This window comes from Pterocles gutturalis, unplaced genomic scaffold (assembly GCF_000699245.1).
Source record: "Pterocles gutturalis isolate BGI_N339 unplaced genomic scaffold, ASM69924v1 scaffold7458, whole genome shotgun sequence".
NCBI classification, from domain to species: Eukaryota; Metazoa; Chordata; class Aves; order Pterocliformes; family Pteroclidae; genus Pterocles; species Pterocles gutturalis.
The window spans coordinates 39,981-62,364 of NW_010123177.1; the positions used below are offsets into that span (position 1 = coordinate 39,981).

The 22,384-nt window shown below is 42.6% G+C and overlaps 1 protein-coding gene across 1 annotated transcript in view; it reads left to right on the plus strand.

Moving 5' to 3' along the window:
* Nucleotides 1-2,611: 2,611 nt before the first annotated feature.
* SMOC1 (SPARC related modular calcium binding 1) overlaps nucleotides 2,612-22,384 on the plus strand; it is an 87,841-nt gene continuing 68,068 nt past the window's right edge. Inside the window, exons 1-4 of the mRNA XM_010077805.1 lie at nucleotides 2,612-2,833; nucleotides 3,702-3,873; nucleotides 11,337-11,449; nucleotides 21,290-21,389. Coding sequence (XP_010076107.1) covers nucleotides 2,612-2,833; nucleotides 3,702-3,873; nucleotides 11,337-11,449; nucleotides 21,290-21,389 — 607 coding nt within the window. The remainder of the gene's footprint in view (nucleotides 2,834-3,701; nucleotides 3,874-11,336; nucleotides 11,450-21,289; nucleotides 21,390-22,384) is intronic.

Consider the following 22,384-nt stretch of genomic DNA (forward strand, 5'->3'; position numbering starts at 1 on the left):
CTTGCTACCCTTCCCCTGAAGGGACCAGAGAATAACGTTACTGCCGCAGCTCTGTGTTTGGAGGGTCGGTAGCCAGGCGTCAGGGTACCTAGTGCCCGTTGCTCACAGCCCTGCCTGGCTCAAGAGCATCTCCTAGCTCAGCAGTGATCAAGGTGCTGTTTTGGAGCAGGGCTGTGCTCCTGGGAAAAGGGGTGCCTGCTTGCTCAAAGTGAGAGTAAAGATCTGGGAGTGAGTAACTTATGGATTGTAGTCGTAGCTGTTAAAATGATAGATTCAAGTGCTTTCCCCATGGGCAGACACGTTTTTCAGTGTTCATCCAGTGTTTTTCTTCAAGTGGCTGAGGCTGCTTACAAAGGAGGGCAGTTGTTGGACAGGCAAAATGCTGGAAAGAAAACTGTGCTGGGCAGGAGAGGATGGACACTTGAAACAGCTGGTACGTTAAGTGCCTCTGGGTGGTCTGTGTTGCTGATCGCTTCTGTGGCATGAACGTTTACCAGCTAGAAATGGGACAAGGAACCACCATTTTACTATGTGAAAGCTGGCAGGGCTCTGGGCTCCAGTGGAGCGGGTGTCCTACTGTAAGGGGGAGTTTCTGAAGCCCTTCAGTAATATCTCCAGGAGATTCAGCGTTTCTGGCAGTGCTGTCTGATCACATGAGAAGAACCCTGATCAGACAGGCATGATCCTGGATCCTTCTGGAAATGAATGCAGACTTTTACAATTATAATCTAGCCCAACAAAACAAGCACCATCTTGTGCAACTACGTAAACCATAAACCTTTTTTGGCAAGGCAGGTGTGGCTTCTTCAGTGTCTGGAAAGCACCTAACAAGCTGTGTGGGCTCTCTACTGTAATCCAAATTACAAATGCTAAAAAGGCTTTGATTTTTTTTTTTTTTATATAACATGGTTAATATGGGTAGGCAAGAACTTCATAGACTGCATGGCAGTGCTCTGCATGTTTCCTCAGGCCCTCATAATTAATCAATGCCAAGCTGTTCTTCCCGATCCCTCTGTGAAGAGGCACCGGAGGAAAGCTGTTCCATAGCCTTAGGTTTTGTGTCAGCCCTGAGAAGGGCTTTCTGTTCTTCAGAGATGCCCTTTATGGGAGAAGGGGCGTTCCTGGCCATACTAAGTATTTTTGTACAGGCTGCAGAATGCTTAGGGGAGTTTTCATGATACAAGCTGAGTTTTCAGTAAGTTTGTAATATGGTCTGGTGCTGGCAACCAGTATTCTAGCTTTTTTTGGTGTACCTCTGGATGCCTCTGGTCCATGGAACTCAACTTCCAACACAAGGAATTTGCAAAAAGCGTTTCATGCCAGTAGCTCAAGCCCTCGAAGTTGTGATAAATGGCGGATGCGTGCATTCCTTCCAAACCAGAATGGCTTCTGTGTTTAACTGAGTATTTAATCGCTTTATGTGCACCATACTGTGCTATCGGGCAGCTCTGCTTTTAAAGTCTGTTTATACAGACAGCTGAAAAGCCTTGCGAGTCTTTCAGGGTCTCTGACATCGCATGTTGGGAGGAAGCTTCAGCATCTTCAGTCTGCTGCTTTTTGCTGTATGTTTACAGTCACTGGTGATATTTGCATCTCGAGGGCTACAGAAAGACATTACTGTAGCCAGAGCAATTCCAAGCTAACTTGTCCAACCCCTGACAAGAACAGGGCAAAAATCTGGTCCAGCTTTACAGTGTTTTTATAGTCTAGTCCAGGTCTCTATAAACCATTTAAAATTGCCTTCAGGTTTAAATTTTCCAATTTCCAATTTGGAACAGGTGTTGCCAGGTTATAGAAAGTGTTGCAAAAAAGGAGCAAAAACATTTTAAAAACTCTGTGCTGTTACAAATTTTGGCAAGTTTCTAACAGATGAGATTTAAAGAAAAAAAGAATTGCCCCACCCAAATTAAAACAAGTGCAGAGCTTGCTTACTTTTCCCAGCTGTCGCGTTTAAATAGCATTTTTAGTAATGCAGGAGTCTTCAAAAGATCCATCAGTACAGAGCTAATATGTTTTTATATGAAAATATGCAACTTCTCAATTGTTTTTAATCTCATTGAATTAGGGAGAGAAAGGGGGTGAAGAATTTTTTTTTACATGTCAAAAAAACAAATTTCAGAGATGCATGTTCTTGGAGTGGTTAAAAACCATCCCAAATAGGCTTCAGGCAATGTTTTTTCAACAGCTTTAACCTCAAAGCATAGAGCAGACAGCTTTGTAGGCAACTGTAACACCAAGGTGATTATGGCAATGACTCACACTTCCCTGTAAGGCATCCAGCCATCAACACGCTTGGAGAGCCGTGGCTTTGTGTGTGCAGGCAGGGTGTCAGTCGGTGCCCACTTGCCAGCCAGCTCCGGAATGCTGAGCTCCTCAGTGCTTTGACAGCAGCTGGGATATTGGGGCATTAGAGTGCAACTCTGGCCCCCCCCAGGCTCGCGAGAGGCTTAATAGATAGGAGCTTGAGAAGTGAAGGCAGGTTTCACTTCCCTTTTCTTTGCTTAATTTTCATGGACTTGTTTCAGGGGTCCCCTGAAATCGTCCTGTGAGCAGGTTGTTGGGTTTGGGTAATAGTAAAAGGTCTGCCTGACTAACCACTAACTGGGGTAGCATGGGAAGTGAAAAGGGATGCTGCTATCACGTCCTGCCAAAGCTTTATGCCAGTGGTTATGGAAAGAAGACTGGGAGGCAGGGTCCTCAGGAAGACAGTATGGACTTGGGAGAGAGATCTGGGTATCCCTACAGGCAGCTCAGAGGGCGGCTGAGGGTACAACAGATGCTGGGATTTGCAGGGAACAAGTGGACAGAAAATGGGGGCTCATTCATTTGCATTGTGAGTTTCTCCATCTTCAAAACATAAGGCAGAAGCCAGGCTGTCTTGAGAGAAGGGAAACAGCAGTGCTCATGGTGCAGAGGAAGTCTTCTGGGTGAGGAATTGGGAGACTGGGCTTGTTCCCATTGAGAAGCTGAGAAGAAAAGAATGCCATATTTATACAAAACAGGCTGCATCCGAACTGAATGCTTGGGAAGAAGAGGTGTTCAGAAGGACAAAAAATTAAAACTTCTGAAAGGAAATAGCTTTTCACGTTGTGTGCAATTAGATTGTGGGATACATGGAATACAATTGCCAGCTGGGCAGGATGTCCTCGGGAAAGAACAAAACATGGCTTTGGGAATGTGCAGGTACGCTGTTGCAGATGACAGAAGTAGTGATAAACAAATAACTGGTGATATAAAGCTGGCCACATCATGGTTCAACTACCAAGGCCAATCTTGATAGGTTATTTGGGTTTCTCCATCCTTGATGATAAGTTTCTTGTACCTCTGACTAAAATTGTCTAGTACCAGGTACTGTTTACAGCAGGGCACTGGGCAAACTGGGTGGTTGTGACTCAGTATTGCCCTTCCCGTGTGGGTTGTGTTTGGCTTTGCACATCTTATGTTTTCAGAGGTGAGGCAGAGTGAGTAATGTTTCCATTCTATTAAAGAAAATGGAACAGCAAAGACCCTTAACTTTTTTTTTTTAAAGACGTACGTGTTTCATTTTAAGTTCCCTTCAGGCAGTCGGCTTTGGTAGGCAGCTTAAACTACATTATAGACCATATTGCTATTGTCATAAAAACAAAATGCACTGTGCTCTGTTTTGGGAAACCAACCAAACAATTTTTTCCCCCCCTCCCTTCTTTTTTCACTTTCTTCAGTTTTTAATAAGTGACCGTGACAGAGACTCTCAGTGTAACCTGCATTGCTCCAGGTCCCAGTCCAAACCCCTCTGTGCCTCCGACGGCAGAACATACGAGTCGATGTGTGACTATCAGAGAGCCAAATGCCGGGAGTCAAGTCTGAGCGTGACACATCGTGGTCGGTGCAAAGGTAGGTGGATTTCCAGTGCCTTTAAGGGGAGGAATGGGAGCCCTATCTCATAAGAAACTGGATTCATAGACCTTTGAGTTTAGTACTGTGCTCTGTGAGTAATCTATTTGAAATTGTGCATTCGTGTGAGCAGGGGAGTCCGAGTCTGGGTTTAGGTGGCAGGAGTAAGAACCAACCGAATTATCAATGAAATAAGGCAGCGGAGCCAGAGACAACACTGATGAAGGGCTGAAGTATGCATCCATAGAGCAGGAGGAGTTGGCCCTATGGCAATGCAAAATCAAATCCTGAAAGAAGAGATCTTCCTGGCTACCTGTGCTGGTGAGGAACTGAGATACTGATAGGAATGTGTAGTGGGGAGGAACATGTGGTGCACATTAGATGTTTAGTCCCTTTTCAGACACACACAGCCTTCCTGTGCTGAGCTAATTAAGAAGACAGAATGCATGCAACGCTTTACATGGACTCTTTTTTTTGCCTGTTTGCTCTTACACATCTACTTAAAAGTTAGAATGTTGTTTCTCTCTCAATTCAGCTCTTCAGCATAGTCTGAAGTTGCAACGTTTTTGAGGAATGTTGGTGTCATGTCACACAAATGGTTTGCTTCTGCAGTGAAATGAAAAATCAAGTTGAGTGCGTTTTCTGAGAGCACAATTGACTCAGAGGGCAGATGGCACAGATGTTTTTGGCAATTGGTTAAAGTGACAGGAGAAACTCATTAAAATCCCTGTGGAAGGATAAGTAGGCATGCATTTAAGCCTGACTTTTGTTTGTGAAGGCTTTTTTACTACTATAAAAATGTATCTTTGTCATAATTTGTTCTAAAATGGAAATCCCTTTTCAATGTATTGACAAGCTTTATAGTTTAGATGAATTAGGAGCATGACCTCAAATATTGCTCTCTTTAAAAAAGTTTCACATTGGAAAAAAAATTACTTGTGTGATTTTTTTTTTTTTTTTTTTTTGTTTCTTCTCACCACTGCTGCCTTGCTTTATGGCAGCTTCTCTCCCATAGCATAGAAAAACGCCTTTGAATGATACTACTTTCTGAGTACTAGAAACCCAGAAGCTTCCTTCCCAGGACCAAAGGAGCAGTTAGACTGTTATCTTGCATTTTTGAGTATCACAATAAGAGGTGGTAGAGTGGGAGTCCTGCTTTTGCTTTCGTCAGTTGAGCAGAGTGGCTTAGATAAGCAGCTCCAAAGCTGATATTAGCACATAAACTAGCACTGTTGAGTCACTTCAAACATGGGATCTGAAATGTGGTACATCTATATGCGAAAGTGTCTGTTTCTGGAAGTGAGGAAAATGTTGATTGCCAAACTATGCAGCCTACTGTATATCCTGATTGCAGAGTCCCAAAGAGGTAACCAAAGACTTTTTTTGTCTTAAACACAGGTATAGTATATTTTCCTCAGTGTGCTCTCAGACACAAATGTTTAGCTGAAACTGCTCGTGTTCTTCTTTCCTTTTTCCTCTTACCCTGTGGAACTATACGTTACCTAATAACCTGAGAGCGTTTGACAACTGCAAGTCTTGCTTTTAACCCATTAGCACTGCCATGAATCCATGGGAAGTAGGAATATTCTTTTAACTATCACATTCAAATTTAACCTTCCTGGTAATTTCCGTGTGTTGCTGTTGAAAGGTATTTTGTTTTTCTAGTCGCATGAGGAATATGACCTCTTCTTGTGCATGAAGATCACTGTTCTTGGCAAATAGACAGGTGTGAGACAGGTGTGCTACTACAGGCGGCTGGCCAGGTCTGTATCTTGTACTCACACAAAGGAAGGTATCACCAGCGGTATTTGAGCACCTTCTGCAGTTCACCCTGAACAGCCTTCATTCCTTCTGCATGACAGGGATGCTCTACAGGGGAACTCGCATAGAACTGGAAGGGATTCCATGGGCCGTCAGCCCAGTCACATGCAATTGTGATAGATACCATATCCGAGAACTTATCCTTATGAAATGAGCGATTTAAACTTCTCTGAGGCGGGGAAAAAAACCCCCAGGTAACTAAAATAAGGAAAAAAGGAAGTATATCGTGGACAGCAAGGCGCATTTCTGCACCCAAGATTACCAGAGGTTTCCAATTTCATATGCCGATACCTTCAACACTGCTTGTGCCAAGGCAAGTAGAATGGTTTCCATAGTGAGAACAGAACCTTTGTGATTCAGCTTAGCTCTCAAGAAACTAAGGACCTTTAAAGATGAAATCTTGACAGCCCTTCAGGATCTGTAACTCTTATACTGCTCTTATTCCTTGCTAGCTTCCTCACAAGATTTTCAATGAAATTCTTTCAGTGCTAAATTATCTGAACTCCCTCCGAACCCTCACTCACACATCCCAAAGGGTTAAAAGTCAGGAGTAGCTTAAGATGATCAAACTCCAGTATCCATGACAAATGGAGCCTCACTGATGAGATTCCAGAGAATAGTTCCAGATGGTGAAGCTGTGCATAAAACACACAGCCAAGCACTCCTACCCGGATCTTTTGTCAGCAGGCATCTTAAGATCTGATGTCAAATAAGAGTTCTGCCTCAAAACTTTGCAGGGATGAAGGACAAATACTTGTTAAATGAGTCTTGGCAAGCTGTCAGGACTATGCAGTGATTGTTAGTATATATTGGATATCTGTGGCTTAAAACACATTTAAGTTCTATGTTAACTGGTTGGTTCCTAGGAACTTCTTTGGTCTATTTAATAAAAATAATTAAAAAAAAAAAGGGGTGGGAGTGTTCTAAAAATTCCCCTTTAGGTTTATAGTGGTTGGTTTTGGAAGTCTGCTGGTATAGAGCTTGTTCTTTGATCACAAGTCACTATGCAGAATGAACCTAACTGTAAGTTACTAGTGGGAATTTTAACAGGAGTCTTCAGCCCGTCTCCTGGGACACCTGAATAGACACAACTTGTGGCTAATGTGCTGGAAAGGAAGGTCTCATTCTCACTGGTAGTGGGTTGTTTGAAGGTAATCTCTACCTACTGTTCTTGTTGGACAGGAGATGATATTTTGAAATCACTTTTTTTTTTTTCAATCCGCTGGCTACCTGCTACATGCAGATCCATGTGTTTTGTCTTTGAGCTTTCTTATCAAGGAAGTCAAGGGAGAATAAATGGGGTCCCTCCTAGGCAGCAGTTAGTCAATAAAACCTGAAATTATGCTTTCAATCACTTTGCAAATTTAGGCATGTTTTTAGGTATGCTCCAAATAAGTAAGGGAATGCTGGAGTAGAAATGGTATGTGGATATCAAAGAAGGAGCAAAGCACGTCAGCATGAAAGGAAAGAAGTTGGAGATTCCAGGTGTAGGACTTGTCAGAAAAGTGGAAAGCAATGGGGAGAGTGGAGAATGATTGATGCCCCGTGGGACAGATGGGCATGTTTTTGTAGTTTGCTCAGGTTCCATTTTTGCCTGTTTTATGCAAAGACACAGATCATTAGCTGGAGTTGAATGCGTATGAATCTGCTGACTTCACCTGGCCTGTATGTGAGACAGTTACCTAATAGAATTAGAAATAGTTCAAAAGCTGCTTGGATCAATTTTTGCCCTTTCAGCTTCTGATAAAAACAAAGTAAAATTAAATAGCTAGATTTTTGTGGTTGCATCATATAGATTTGCTGCCAGTGTTAAGTGGATGCCTGGATGACTTGGGTCTTTGTACCATGATGTTGTGTAGTGCCAAAACTGCCTCTGCCTGCGGAAGAGAGGATGCTGGAGTTCTTGGGGCCTATTCAGGAGTGCACTGTGTATATTATGAGGGACATGGTGGTCTCATTTGAATAAACTGTTCACGGATAAGATCAACCATGGTAACTAGCCAACTTCATTGCAAAATCCAAAATTATGTGCACCTGCATTCTGCAGATTAGGCCACAGATGTCAAAAACATCACTTGTTGTTCACTATCTCCTAGTTGCCAGCTACCAACTTAAGAATTAATTTTCTTTAAAAGTCATCTTTTTGAGCTGCGGTAAATCTGTCCTAAGTTTGAAGATACTTAAAGTCAAATTATTAAACAGCTCTGCTTTTAAAAAAGTCTTCCTGTTTTGGTTTTTCACATTATGTAAGGAAGGGGAGAATGTCCTATTCAGTCTGTCTGGACCGTGAAATGGGAATGCATTAATACCATTCTGTTTTATAAGCTTGGTGTTTGATACTCTGGAGAACATTTTTAAGAGGAGGGAAGAAAAAGTGCCGAAATACTCAGGTAAACAATTGAAATGCAGAATAGGGTATATGAATCTACATCATAACATCAGGCTTTAGTAGAATTTGTAATGCATCTTATTTGGTGTGAGCTATTTGGCAGCTACTTTTTAGCATTTGGCACTTATGTAATATTTTACGTTTTCTAATTAACAAAACAAAAATAGCAAGGTGAAGTCATTTCACTGAAATCACATGTTGATGCAAACATTATAAAAATACCAGCCTGTGGGGTGAGGAAGAGAAGGATTGACAGTCCTTTTAAAAACAAACTGGTAAATGTTGATGTTAAAGGCACTGTTTTTACTGGAACTGAACTGTGAAATGACAGACAAAAAAGATAGTGGTACACACACACCTCTCCAGACAGAGTGGTATATAGGTGGTTGTTCCAAGTCAAGGCTGTAAAAGGAGTGGTATGACCTTTGGAAATCAATGAGGGAGGATGGGAGAAGTAATCAGGGATGAGTGTTCATGAACAGGAGAAAAATTGTCTCTTCTCTGCACTTCAGCAGCAATTTGTGAAGCGGCATTACTTGAGCCAAGGGTTGAATTGCAAAAGAGGATGCTGCAACAGTGATGAGCTCTAAGTGCTGTGGTGTAGTGGTGGTGTGCTACACCGTGTGGTCTACTGGGTGGTAGTACAGAGGTCAGTCTATAAGGGCCAGTTAAAATTGCCAGGAGGGACATAATCGCTTTAGCAATAACATGTTTGTATTATCTTCTCCTTATGGTAAGGGCTTGACTATGTGCATGTTTGTCTGCTCATTACGCAGACTGGACAAAGATCTCAGTCTCCCTTCTGCCTGGGCTCCTAATGTATTTGTACTGCAGGGGATACCACAAAATGTTTGTTCCTACCAGCTGTGTGGTGAAGCATCCGGTTTCAGACATGTCATTGTGAGAATGCCAGCACTAGAGTAGATGCTATGTGGAAATGCTTTATGTTTCTGTTTTATGTTCAGGAGAGGAACCAGGTACGCCTGTCTACAGTCCTGTATCCTCAGATGGAGAGACTAGAAAACACACTTTCATTTGTGCATCTGTGCTTTGATTGTCACATGAGAAATTCACAACTCTCTTCTTTCCTTATATGTGCAGATCTGCATAATCTGTGCTGATTTTTTTGCTACTTAGTTGTCTCCTGTGAAGCAGAACTCGAAGGTGTTTTTAGTCAGACAGCTGGCTGTAAAACAGAAGGTGCAGCCAGAGCATCTGGTTTTGTAATAATGTCATATGTCATGCTAAGCAAGATTAGACTCTTAAGCTTGAACAGAAGATCTGCAGGTGATAGTTAGGTGTTCCAGTTAACAGCATTGCCAGTGCTTCCTTTTCAGCTAAGAGCAAGCATGTGTTGGAAGGGTCAGTACTGCTGGCAGGACCACCCTTCAGTGGATGTGTGCAATCGAGGTTTGGCAAGCTGGGGGAAAAAAAGGAAATTCCAGCTTAGAGGTTGTATCATGGCTAATTAGGAAAAAAAAAAAAAAACTGCTTCTCTAAATTCTGTGTAAATTTTATTCAAGAAAGTCTTTTCATTCTATGAGTTAACAGTCTTGCTCTTCATACAAGCTCATAATAGGTCCACCTGAGATCAAAGCTCCATGTGCTAAGGGAGCAAACACCCCATGAACAAATTACAGTCTGAAGATGAGAGTGACACAGGATCAGAATGAATCAAGGTCATAAGGAGGCAAGATGACTGACTTGTAGTCTCTCAGTGGGTCAGTGGCAGAGTTGATATGGTCACTCTTGCTTTGTAACCCAGTGCCCAAGCTACAGGCATCTGTGCTGTATATTATTGCTATGAATAATTACTTTTTCCAAAGAGAAGGGTGTGATGTCCATAATGAAACACATTTCCAGTTGGCAAACCAGAAACTTAGCCTCTTGAGTCATCAGTTGTGTAAATAAAGTACTCAACTTAAAAGCTTTGGTCTGTGTCTTTATCAAAACTATTTACAGTATTATCATTGGTTTCTGCATCTAGATATGCTTAGGTGGAAATCACTTCTGTTGCCATGCAATGTGAACTCAACTGATCTGAGAACACAGCTTGGCTTTTTAATTCAGTTCTGGTATTAGATATTCTGTTGTTGAAGTTCATGTGGTCTGTGAAGCAGAATATGGGATCTCTGGGGATCCAGTGGAATTTTTTTGTTAACCAGTGTGATGTCCATCCCTGGTAGAAGGGGGGTTCGACCTTGGTCACTCTCTATGGTGCTGCTGAAAGATTCTGGTAAGATTTTGCAGCTTCTGTATTGAAAAATCTTTCAGTCAGTGGATTCATGGGAAGAGGAAGAAGGTGCCAGTCCCTGTGTCAGAGTCCCATGGAAACAGATGTTTGCTGTTTTTCTTCTCTTTCTAGACTGAAAAGCAGTACTTTTAGACATGTTTTTGAATGTAAACACTGAGTCAATCTGTATCTCTGCAGGGCAGAACTCTCGTCTTTTGACCCATCAGTCATCAGAGTTAGGCTTATCTGGGTCTATGCTCTGTAACAGTGAGCTGGACCTGGAAGGGGTTAAGTTATGCTACATGCTACCATCATGTGAAATAAATACAGAGCTGAAATCTTAACCCCTTCAAGCTCTGCTTGCAGAGCAATGTTTTTCCTTGACAGCAAAGTGGGTAACTGATATGACAAAGTAAGTATGAATGCCTGGCAGTAAGAAGTGGGACTAGAGGTAGAAGCTGGGTTTCAGGAAAGTACAAGCAATGGCATATCTACCTTATCTAAACTACACAAAGGGGGAGGTTTGGATGAGTGGCTGGTTATTTTAGCATCTTACTGGGAGAGTTGCTCAGAGAAGAACCTTTCCTGAGGCCATCCCTTCTTCCACATCACTTGTCTCTGGGCCTGAATTACTTGGCATATGCTCAGCCATCTAGTTTCAGGCTGTTAATATTAACATAAACACGGCTTCCTCTGGGAAGGCCTTTTGGTGCGTGGACATTGTGCTCCAGCACTTGTTGGAAGAAGCTACCAGAGCCCTTGGATGCCCATAGAAACTAATGCCTAGGAAATCAGGCAGCTCTTCATTAACTGGCACATAGCTCAGTGGCTCATAGTGATTGTCTAGGTTCATGTTTGTCTTCGGGATCATGAGTGTTAACTCCATAGCTGCCTCGTTAATGTGTAGGATTATATTTGTTTGGGATTTTTCCCCCTCACAGCTGCATGGTACATCTGGTAGCTTCTAAAGAGGCCAAATGGTGTTTGCAATCTGAGTGGGTTTTGCTGTTCTCGTTGTAGATGCTGGCCAAAGCAAGTGTCGATTAGAGAGAGCTCAAGCACTGGAACAGGCAAAGAAGCCCCAGGAAGCAGTCTTCATCCCAGAATGCAATGAGGATGGATCATTCATGCAGGTAAAATTTCTATTGGCTTCCTTCAGCCAGGCTCCCAATGGCTGCAGAGTTTCAGTGTTAAGACTTGAGCTAAGTGATGATAGCAGCATGGGTGCACTCTCTGACTCAGTTACTCAGGTGAGAGTGTTGAAAGCTGGGGACTTGTTTAATGAACTGGAAGCTTTGGTTCAATCACCATACCTTAAAAGACACATGCATATGTAATGGCATTCATCTCCAATGTAGCACAGAAACAAATGGCATCAATCTCCAGTATAGCACAGAAACAAAACCAAGTTGCAGGGCAGGTCAATTTTTCCCTGAAGATGAGCTGCAAAGAGAGCTGTGGCTCACACAAAAACAGGGTGGACGAAACTGCTGCTGCCTGTCCTTCATCTATCCTGACAAAAAAGAGTGGTCTGTTGAGCCTCTTCCCTCCGCAGGGTAATTGCTAGGGACAGACTCCTGTTCCCTGTTGTGTGCCCTGTTGTTGTTTGGGGGTCTAGCAGAGAGATGAGACTGCTTTGTTTGGGTTTTTGATTCTTCACTATTCACTTGCTGCAACTAAATGATGTGCTGGGATTGCAGAGTGTTTCATAATGGTCCTTCTCTTGAGACGCAATTATCTCAGGCAAGGGGTAGCAGAGGAGGCTTATGGTTTGTTGGCCTTTTAATATTTGTGAAAAAATGAATAGTGAGTCCTGGTCACTGAGCTTTCTTCAGAAATAGTTGGACTGGGAGAAGTCCTTCAGAATTCTGGAGAAGTTGAAATAGTTATGGCAAAAAGAAAGCCTTCGTGAAGGACATTTTGGGAGGAAGAGTAGTTTGCCAAGGCAGGGTGGGAATGAAGAGTGATACTTGGTTCTGTTATGACTAACATATTGAGCAGTCCCCCAGTGCTAACTGAAATGGGTGTTAAAAATAGCTCATGTGCAGTTCCCTAACAGGTAGGAGGGGTATGCTCCCTGCTCAGTTTGGCACACATCTCAAAAGCCAAAATCCTGCAACCCTAACGATCTCTGCTTTGTGAATTTAGCTAAAACACACAACTTTTTTTGCCTTAGCTTCACTATATCTAGCACTGCTCTAGAGGTCTTGTGCCTCAGAGAAATTTTAGGATTCATTAGTAATTGTTTGCAACATCTTTTGAAGGTAAAAAAAAAATTCATACATATAATCAATGTTGGCTTCAAAAAGATGAGAAAGACAAAAAGCTTTGGGGTTGGTTCAAACACTTTGTGATGCCTGGAGGAAGAAGAGAGAGAGAAGATTTTTTTGTGATAACCCACCAAAAATTTTTATTCCCCCCCTCAGTGTTACCCTCCCATTATCTAGTGTGTGGGAGTGTTTTTGTTTTGTTTTTGTTTTTTAATGGCAAAGTGGGAAAAGTTTTATCCATCCTGCCAACTTTGCATACTTCTTTGGGGCAGCATCATATTTGTGTACATGGTGGACCATCTTGGGAAGGTGGGGGTAAGAGAGAAGGTGGCTGCAGTTTCTTCCAGTCCAATTGTTGAAATCTGATTTTGTGTCGAGCTGCTCAGGTTATGTTGGCACTGGAGGGGAATACTTATAAAACTTAGCACAGTGGGCCAATTAAGTGTTCCATGCTAAACTTTATGGCTCAAAAAAAAAGAGGAAGGAAAGCTGACTTTCCAATGTCTCTGTCAGCTGTCCGTCAACCTCTTGGAGAGTAAAGTAGGGGGTGCCGGTAAAATTTTTGTCCTAATAAGCTGGACTGAGACTGCAGTTGATAAAGCTTCATTTCAGACAGGTTTGTCTGGAAGTTTGGTTCTGGTGTCTGGATTGTGAAGCAATTGCTGAGCCTCTTTTTTGCACATTCCCTGGTCAGTGTGGGTTGCCAATAGAGGGGTAGCATGAAACTGCTTACAAAAATTGTGTGTTTTCAGCTGGCAGCCAAACGATAGTTCACATTCTTCTTCTGTTCAGTCCTATCTATGAACACTAAAATACTTTTGTTTTACCTGGCATGATGAAGGAAGCCTCTGATCCCTTTGTAGGTGGAATTAACTGAAATTCATATCATTCCTTGGATTGTAAAAATACCCCATGTGCCATGTACCTCAGGAACCGGCTTCATCATTTGTATTGTAGCATTTAAGGTCGCTGTCCCTGCATAAGATGTGAATGAAGAACAATGTCTGAGGAAGCTAGCTGGTTTCAACCTGCATTTGAGACAAATATTTCCTTTAGCTTCTGGTCCAAATTAATTAAACTTTTATTTTAAAAAGATGTATAAAAATTAGAATTTTGGTGAACAGTCTAAACAGTTTTTGGTTCCAGCAACTCATGAATAGATCTCGTCTGGTGGAGGTGGTTTGGACACTGCATCTCTTGTGCAGAGAATTGGCACCCTATGGTTCTGCTCCACAGGGAAGCTGTGTAGGCCAGTGCTTGAAGCCCCTGAGGCTTTGCTGAAGTCAGCTCTGAACTGTTATTAGTTTATTCTGGTTCAGTACCCAGAGAGTTGCTGCATCCAAACTCCAAAATCTCAGTTGGGAAGTCCAGAGCAGAGCAGCACCTCTCAATGAAGCTTCCAGGAGAAATGCCCAACATGCTCTTCAACCTTGAATCCCCGTCCCAACAGGAATCTAAGCAGATGCATATGCTTCAGGCTGTATACCCTGTATGTAGAGTTGGCGAGGGAAATTTTTTCAACAACTTCCCTCCTTCTATGTAACTGTTACTGGAGGAATATTTTGGGTAGAAGAAAAATTCTGATCAAGAGGGGAAATAAAGGTGCATGCATATATTAGAGTATCAAATGTCTGAATTGCTACAGCGCTCACTCAAGGCGTGAATGACTTGCTTTCAGGTCTTGAGCTGAGGCTGTTTTTTTGTAGATGCAAGCACAGTAGGTGTTTAGGCCTACATCATTGTCTTTGCCATCAGACTTCAAAAGATCTGGGTTTCTGTCTAATTAATTGTTGGAAATTCTTGAAAGTTTTGCAGGAGTTAAAAACACAAACAGTGCAGGTTTGGGAGCTGCATTTAGTAGTGGTAACTGTGTGGTCACAGAACCTGTTTGGTCTTAACCAGATTGAACTGTTGCTTTTGTGGTTTATCATCATCCTCTTGATTAGAAACTACATTGTAATCACCATGGGTAAACCCTGAAAGCAGCACTAAGTGAGGCTGTTCCTCTGAAAGAAGCTCAAGTGTGCACTTTCCAGCCCCTGGAATTGCATGCAGTACAAAACTGTGAATTTACACCTGGACCCACTGGAAATGGGATGGGGCTGTACAGTGGTGGAGAGAACGCAGCTACTCCACTGTTCTGTGACCAGCATGCTCGCCTTATCTCCCCCTGCTTCCCCGCAGGACAGTTGGCTCTGAGACCCAGCAGTCAGATGTGGTAACAGGGGTGAAAGGGAGGAGGTCCTGAAGGCAAAGACCTTGGTTTGGCTTGCATTTAAAGCCTCCGTTAGGGAGACATCCTGTGTGTCTTGAGCACTTGTATAATCTCTTTATTCATTGTCTGTGAAGACTGAAAAGAAGTGTTGCCACCGATTCTGTTGCTTGAATGGCCAGTTTTCCTGGGCATGGCTAGTTAGGATGGGTTTTGTGTACTGCATGCAGAGGAGCAGGCACCTGTCAGTTCACTGGGTTTCATAACTGCTTCTATGCACCATGTCTGCTGCTTCTCTTATTCTGGAAGTTTGTGTATTGCAAAGATCTTATCAAATCCCTTTTTACCACTGCTTACACATCTAAAAATGTGGCATGGATTTGCAGCATGGAAGGTGTGCTGGCATTGCAGGCATGATGGGATGACTGTAAACAGGAGCAGAACTCATGAATTGCTCTGGAATTGCCATTTCTTTATATTTCAGTCTGTGTGGGGTATATTAGTTCCTATAACAAAAGCTCTCAGTGCTTAGCCCACAGTAATATAAGCATACAGATAAAATTTGAGTTATTCACAACATAAGAATGTTTGTTTGATATGAGTAATTTGATTAATTGTATAACTGAGGTCACATACTGTTGTGCAAAATTGGACACGACTTAAACTAGTTTCTGTTCCCAAGACTTGCTCTCTCCTTTTTGCTGTTATGCTGTATTTTGCATAAATGCCATTCCCTTTCCATGCTGCACTTAACCTGCTGTGATCTGTTCTTCATAAACAACAGGCTCTAGTGGGTAATCTGCACACTTTCTTTTGCTGCCTAGTGCCATTGGGCTTGTTGCCATGGGCTGAGAGAGACTTGCATTCTTCATAGTTTTCCCCCAAGCAGTTTTTTAGAAAAGGTTGCTGAGGTTTTAGAGGGGATCTGTTTCAGACAGATTAATATGAACATGAATAATGTTAACCCTACTTTGGGAGTGTAGTCTTGTGGGGCTTTTTGTGGTGTGTCTTGCTATTTGCCACCACCTTCCACTGTCTAGCAGTGGTTTCTTTTCCTTGGAAGTCTGCATACAAGCGGCTGAGAGCAAGTCTCCTTGGAGAGTTTCTTTGACTTTAAGGCTCTCAAAACTGCAGCTGCTGGTGCAGCTCTGATGCAGCACTGCTATTTCTCTTAAAGTGAGCGCATAAGTCAAACCTGTCATCTTATGATGGGATCAGTGACTGGGCTGACTTTGTCAGAGCAGTTTTCCATTTGTCTGCAACTTATGCACTTGCTTTCTTCCTGCAGCTCTCATTGTGTTTCTTGTTTGTATGTTGAGCTAAAGATAACCCATGGATGAGTAAGGATGTAGCAGCTTTGCTTATATGTGGCATTTCTTCAAAGAAGTATCAGTCAAGAGAGCAAAGGAATAGATTGTAAAAGCAGGAGTGGACATCCTAAAGGAGCGACAATGTAAGATCATTCTTAACTTTAAAGGGTTGCGTTCTGCGTCAGAAGCAGAGTCTCTCTCTTGGGGGTCCCTCTCCTGAGCTAAAAATGGTATCTGTGCCAGAGTGTGTGTTGAGAATGCCCTTGACCATGGCTAAGATTCTTTTGACACAAATCACTTCTTTCCCTGGTTATATGAATAGTGAAATTCCTGTGAAGCAAGCATTTCTTGAATGGTGCATAGACTTGAGGGAGGTGGCTGTTGCATAAAGCCCTGGTGGGAATATTTGTCTGCACAACATAATTTGGGAAGAATTAAAAGTGAGCAGGGAACAGAAAAAGTGACAAGAATGATTTAAGGTGTTGCAGTCCCAAAGAAGCTCAAACTTAAGATGCAACCTGATTCATAGCTCCCTAAAATTGTCTGTAAAGGCAAGGCACGCTTCTGACAATAGTCAGCTGACTCTTAATCTAGGAGGAAGTATGACAAGATCCAGGGTCTAAGCAATACAGCAAGACATTTAAATCAGAACAGAGGCATCACCACTCACAGGGAGGATAAATAGGCATCAGGCCAGCATGCTGACTGTGGGCCACTAACTTGGGTTCAGTGGACTTGCTAGATGAGCCTCAATGGCTCAAACAGAGGAAAGGCTTTATTAAAGTGTGACACTGCAGATTCTGCTCTCTGGGTCAGACCAGATGACTTACTGACTTGGAACAATTTATTTAGCTGTTTTTACAGTGTTTACAAGGAGCACCTGGGTGCAGCCAGGGTTTGTAGCCTTGCCTCACGCTGTGAGTGCGGGTAGTAGCCCTGCTGCCTGCCCTCACCCTCAGCAGTGCCATTCAAAAACTGGATGTGTTTTTAGTTCTCTATTGAAGTATTGCTTTGAATGCAGAAGGAATGGTTTTTGTCCCTTCTTCTCTCTGCCCTCCATTATGGAAGGAGCCAGGAAATGTTTGATCTGTGATGGGGTAGGAATCGGTTACCCAGTTCTTCATCTGAAGAGCAGTGAGAAGCTAGTCTGAGGGTTGCTGTTCCTGTGCTCAGCCCAGTGCTTGTCCAAGGCACTCTCAAGCCTCTTACAGCAAACTTCTGCTTCCTCATCTCCATAGAGACTGGTTTCAGCCACCACAGAATTAGTGCCTTGCCCCGTCCTCTCCCTTACACACGTGCATGCAATGTCTCTCCCATTTCCGGTTTATCTTTTGGAAACAACCCCTTGATACTCCTTTGTCAAGTGGCTGTAAAGGGATGCTGCTGCTTGCTTGTTGAGAAGCTTTGGACTGCTTGGGAGTCCGATTCTGGCATTGACAGAGAGATACTGAAGAAACTCCAATAGCAGCTTCTTTTTCCCTCAGGAAATTAAGAGGCAGAGTCGTCTGCCAGTGACTACCCCATGATGTTTTCATGTTGTAATGAACTTGATAAGAGCAGGTGTTTATGAATGTGGCCAGTGACTAGTGTGTTAGCTGCTGTTTGATTTCATGCATTGTGATGGCAGGGGGGAATAGAGGAGCTGCTGCTACACTCTTAATTTGGACAGTGGTGGCAGAGCAATTTTTGTTGGGTTTGTCCCTTACGGTTTTCATCCTTCAGTTGAGGCACAGCTGAGATGGCATATATCTCACCCTGAAAAAGAGGAACAGTGCCCTGCACGATCAGGGATATTCAGATGCTTGCAGGGCTTTAAACTGCAATTTGATTTTTGAAAGTGTATCTCTTAATGGGGAATCTGTTGGAAGACCTCAAATGATTTGCAGGCTTTATTTCTCTGATTCCTTATAACATAACTTAAAATGTTCGGCTGTTGGACAGGTGTATGTTAATTTGAGATGTCAAATTCTGTCATGTTCCTTTCCAGCAGTAATGAGCATTCTGTAGCTGCAGCTTCGTTAGCAATGGTCATACTTTTGACCCTGGATGGCATCCAAAACCACAACAACCACTTGCTTACCTTCCCTGCTCCTAGGGATGGGGGAGAGAATTAAAGGGGTAAAGGGAAGAGAGGCTCATGGGTTGCAATAAGAACAATTTAATAACTAAACTACAATAATATGAAAAATAATAATAATGGTTAGTAGTAGTATAGACAAATATACAGATGAGTGGTACACAGTGATACTGCTCACCACCTGATGATCAAGGCTCAGCCCATTCCTGGCCAACAATCCCAGAGCAGAGAGTCCCAAACCCACACTCCCAGAACAGAGATAAGAGCCCGAGTGTCCGAGAGACTGATACGATCCTGAGAGAGGGGCGATCCAGAGGGAGACAACCCAGAGCAAGAAAGAGAGCACTTCCAGACAGATCCTCATCTATATCTTGGGCATGACATGCATGATCTGGAATACACCATTGGCCAGTTTGGGTCTCAGTCCTAAACCTAAGGTCAAATCCTAGGTCAGTAATTGGGGCTGTGCTCCCTCCCAGCTTCTCCCGCTGCTGCAGACACTGACACAGCAGAGATGCTGAAAATTCCTTTACTGTCCTGGCAGCAACTATAAACATCAGTGTGTTTGGATTTGTGCTGAGAAGATGGCTGATAACTATCTGCTCTGAAAAAAGTTAACTCTGTCTCAGCTGAAACCAGGACAGCAATCAAGTTTATTTTGTACATAAAACTGACATTCAGGAAAGCCAACTGCAGTGATTTTTCAGCTTTCTGAGGTGTCTGTTCTTCATGGATAATTGTCTGGCCTTCAGGATAAGGGCTGAGATTTCATTGCTGCTATTATCCATAGCAGGGAATTCATTTGGTGCTTCAGGAGAACATGTGGTTGTTGTGAAAGTGCTGTCATTCTGAGATTTATTTCTTTTTCTCTTCTTTTTTTAATGGAGGCAAGGGGAAGAAGGGGTCATGGAATACCAGTTCAAGGAAGACCAGAATTCATTAGTTTAGTTATGTATAAAATTACTTTGCTTTTATTAATGTAATGTGCTTTGCTTGCATAAATGAGTGTATGTAATTGGTAGCTCTCCATTGAGATGAGTTGCATAACATGCTCTTAGTTAAGGCGTCTGTCCTACATTTATGTCAATACATTTTTTTTTACTCCTGTGCCACATACTTTGTTATTTTCTGAAGGCTTGGCTAAAGGACTATCAAGTCACTAATACTTGATTTTTTTAAATGCTGGGTGCACTGGATTTTTTTCTTTAATGTAACATGGAATGATCTTACCCAATGAATTCAAAACCTTATCCTGGAATTTGGCTTCATCTCTGGGTAAGATTTTTACATTTAATGATCAAATGTAAAGACAGCTTCTTGTGCTGTTGGGAATGCAATATTTTGTGTGTGATCAGCAAAGATAAACACTAAACACAGAAACCCAAGCAGTTCCATCACACTTGTTTTGAATATGCAATTGATTAGACTGAGCAATAAGAAATATTTTGCAACTTGATATTGCTAATTATATTCGTAGCACCTTTGAGTAATTTGCAGTCAATTTTGTGATATATTGAGAGAATTAAAATGAAAGTGTGCAGATAGCAGTGACAGTGCCTTTAGTAATGTGGGTACATGAGATTATTGTTGATTTTGGCTACTAAGAGTGAATTTGCTTGAGGCAAAATGATTGACTTGCACTTCAGTATAATGCAAGATAAACACATGGTACCATGTTATAATTGCTCTTAGATCATGTTTTATGTGATACTCAAAGCCTTTTAAAAAGACTGTTGTTAAGTCTGTGAACAAACTCTGCTACCTTAGGGAATCGGAGCCAGCTGTCAGCAAGGGGGAATGACTGGTTTAGCTCTGAAGGATGCCTAATGAAGGGAACGGCACCAACACCCCATCACTCTTCTGTGTAGAGAGGACTGGAATGGGAAATCAGCTTCAATGAACTTGTTTGGAAAAAAGAGAGAATGGACAGAATTCAATTGACAAGTGAAATAAAAAGGCAGTTTCTGAAGTGATCTCTTTTCCTGCCTTTTTCAGAAATGTGTTGAAGGAGCCATCTCTAGCTTATAGTAACACAGACATTTCTATACCATTTAAAGATGCTGGAAGTACTGGTGTGCACACTCAGCCACAACTGAAATCCAAAGGATTTTGGAACCTCTTAGTATTTACACAGATGCCTGTGTGATGCTAATTTACTTTTGTCTCAAGGGAAGTCAAAAGCATCCTGAATTTCATCCAAGTGCTAACCACTCTGTGAAAGTTGAGGCAAAGGCTGCAACTAGATTTGTTAAGCTGGATGAAACTATAATGCCACTGAACTAATATCTGCATAGATGTTACTAAGACCAGTCTGCTAGATTGGGATTTATCTAGTCTCACTTTAGAGGTCCACATTTGAACTAGTCATTCTGGTGTCCTTCTGTGGTAAGGAAAGGAAGTGGGCAATTCTAGATGCTCAGTTCAGAAGTAGAGCTTTAAAGTTAAGCAAGATGAATCTTACGCTGTGTATCTTTTGGCTCGTTAGAGCCTTCATCAAATGTTCTTAAGTCCTTGTCAATACATGAAGAGCAAGCATTTTAGATCTTGCTCTTACAGCCTAGGTTGACATAGATTTAAGCTCTCTCTTGTTACTATCTGGAGAAGGTTTGACAAGACAGTCTTGCATTTTTCCAGCCATGTTTACTGAACAAAATGCTCTCAAAATGCCCGCAGATGCTGTTCTCAAGCAGCGGCTGTGGAATTGGGCCAGGGTGGCCTTTCCACATCCCAGCTGGGATACAGTGGGAAGACTATTTAGCAGTAAATAGTAAATGGGATTTAGCAGGGGGTGGAATGAGCTGAGACACAACTGCTGCATCCCCAGACTGAAGTGTTCTCGGCTGACTACTTGTACCTTCTTTTGCCTCTTGAATTGCAGCTAAAAGAGTCGGACTAGAAGAAAAAAAAATTTCTTTGGGGAGGGAGGTGAGGGGAGAAAGAAAAGATAACGGTATCAAAGATGACTCTTTTGTGTGACCTCCTCACTCTGAAGCATGTGTTTGTGATGTGCCCAGGTTGGGACTTCCACTAAGATGCTGGATTATAAAAAAGTGTTGGGTGATAGAGTGAGAAATGAAATGCCTGCTCTTTGTTTTATTAAACAGGTGCAGTGCCATACCTACACTGGATACTGCTGGTGTGTGACACCTGATGGCAAGCCTATTAGCGGCTCTTCTGTACAGAACAAAACTCCTGTATGTTCAGGTACTGTGGGAGTGGCTTCAACAAATGCTAATTTGGTAACTGAAGTGGGGTGGGGAGAATGAGTCCTGTTGAGAGTGCTTAATCTGTTCAGGTGACTTGGCCGGTTTACCCAATTTAACCCTGCAGTTGTGCTTGTATCTCCCTGTGTCCTTGCTGGCATTTGGAAGCTGCAAGGGAGCTTGGAATGTGGCATGTCCATCCAGCAGTTAGGGTACAGACTTTCCTGCAGTGTTCCCTGATTAAAAACACTAAGGTAATGGCCTGTGGTAGCCAAGGCAAGAGTCACAGTGTTGCTGTGTACACCAAAACCAGAGATTCCCATAACAGACGGAATAACTTTTTTCCATGAGCTGTATTTTAAAGAAGTAGTTCTCGGGCTGTATTTAGTGGGCCATTTTGCCTTCAGATTGACTTCAGTTGAAAGTTTGATTAGCTGGTTCTGTGGGAAACAGATAGTTGTTGACTACTAGCTCACAAATCTGGGGTCCTGCTGTTACGATGGATTTGGGTCTTCTGATCATGTTGCTGTGTTCCAGGATCCCCATGTTTGTGTCATGGGGCTGGACACCACTGGGTTTGCACCGCAGCTCACAAGAGGGAGGTCCAGAGCCAGGCTGTTACTCATGGGTTACTGAGTGATGTGCTTCTGAGCACTTGAGCCTGACTCTGCTCTGTTGCCCTATGGTTTACGGGACCAAAATCCATAATTTTCTGTACTTAAAGCAGAATGATGGTGGGTTTTTTTTCTCCCCACCATTCAATATGGTAGCCCATGGATCAAATGGGATGAGGCTCAGCTCTAGCTTTTCATATGGCCCTGATCACTAGGCAGCAGCATGCTAGGCACAGGGAAGGGTGGGAAGCCGTTCCTTGCTGTTTGGAAGAATTCAGTGGCAACACTAGAATTGTGCTGCCCCCCTCCGCCACCACCCCTTCTACCCCTCAAAAAAAAAAAAAAAAAAAAAAAAAAAAAAAAAAAAAAAAAAAAAGACGGG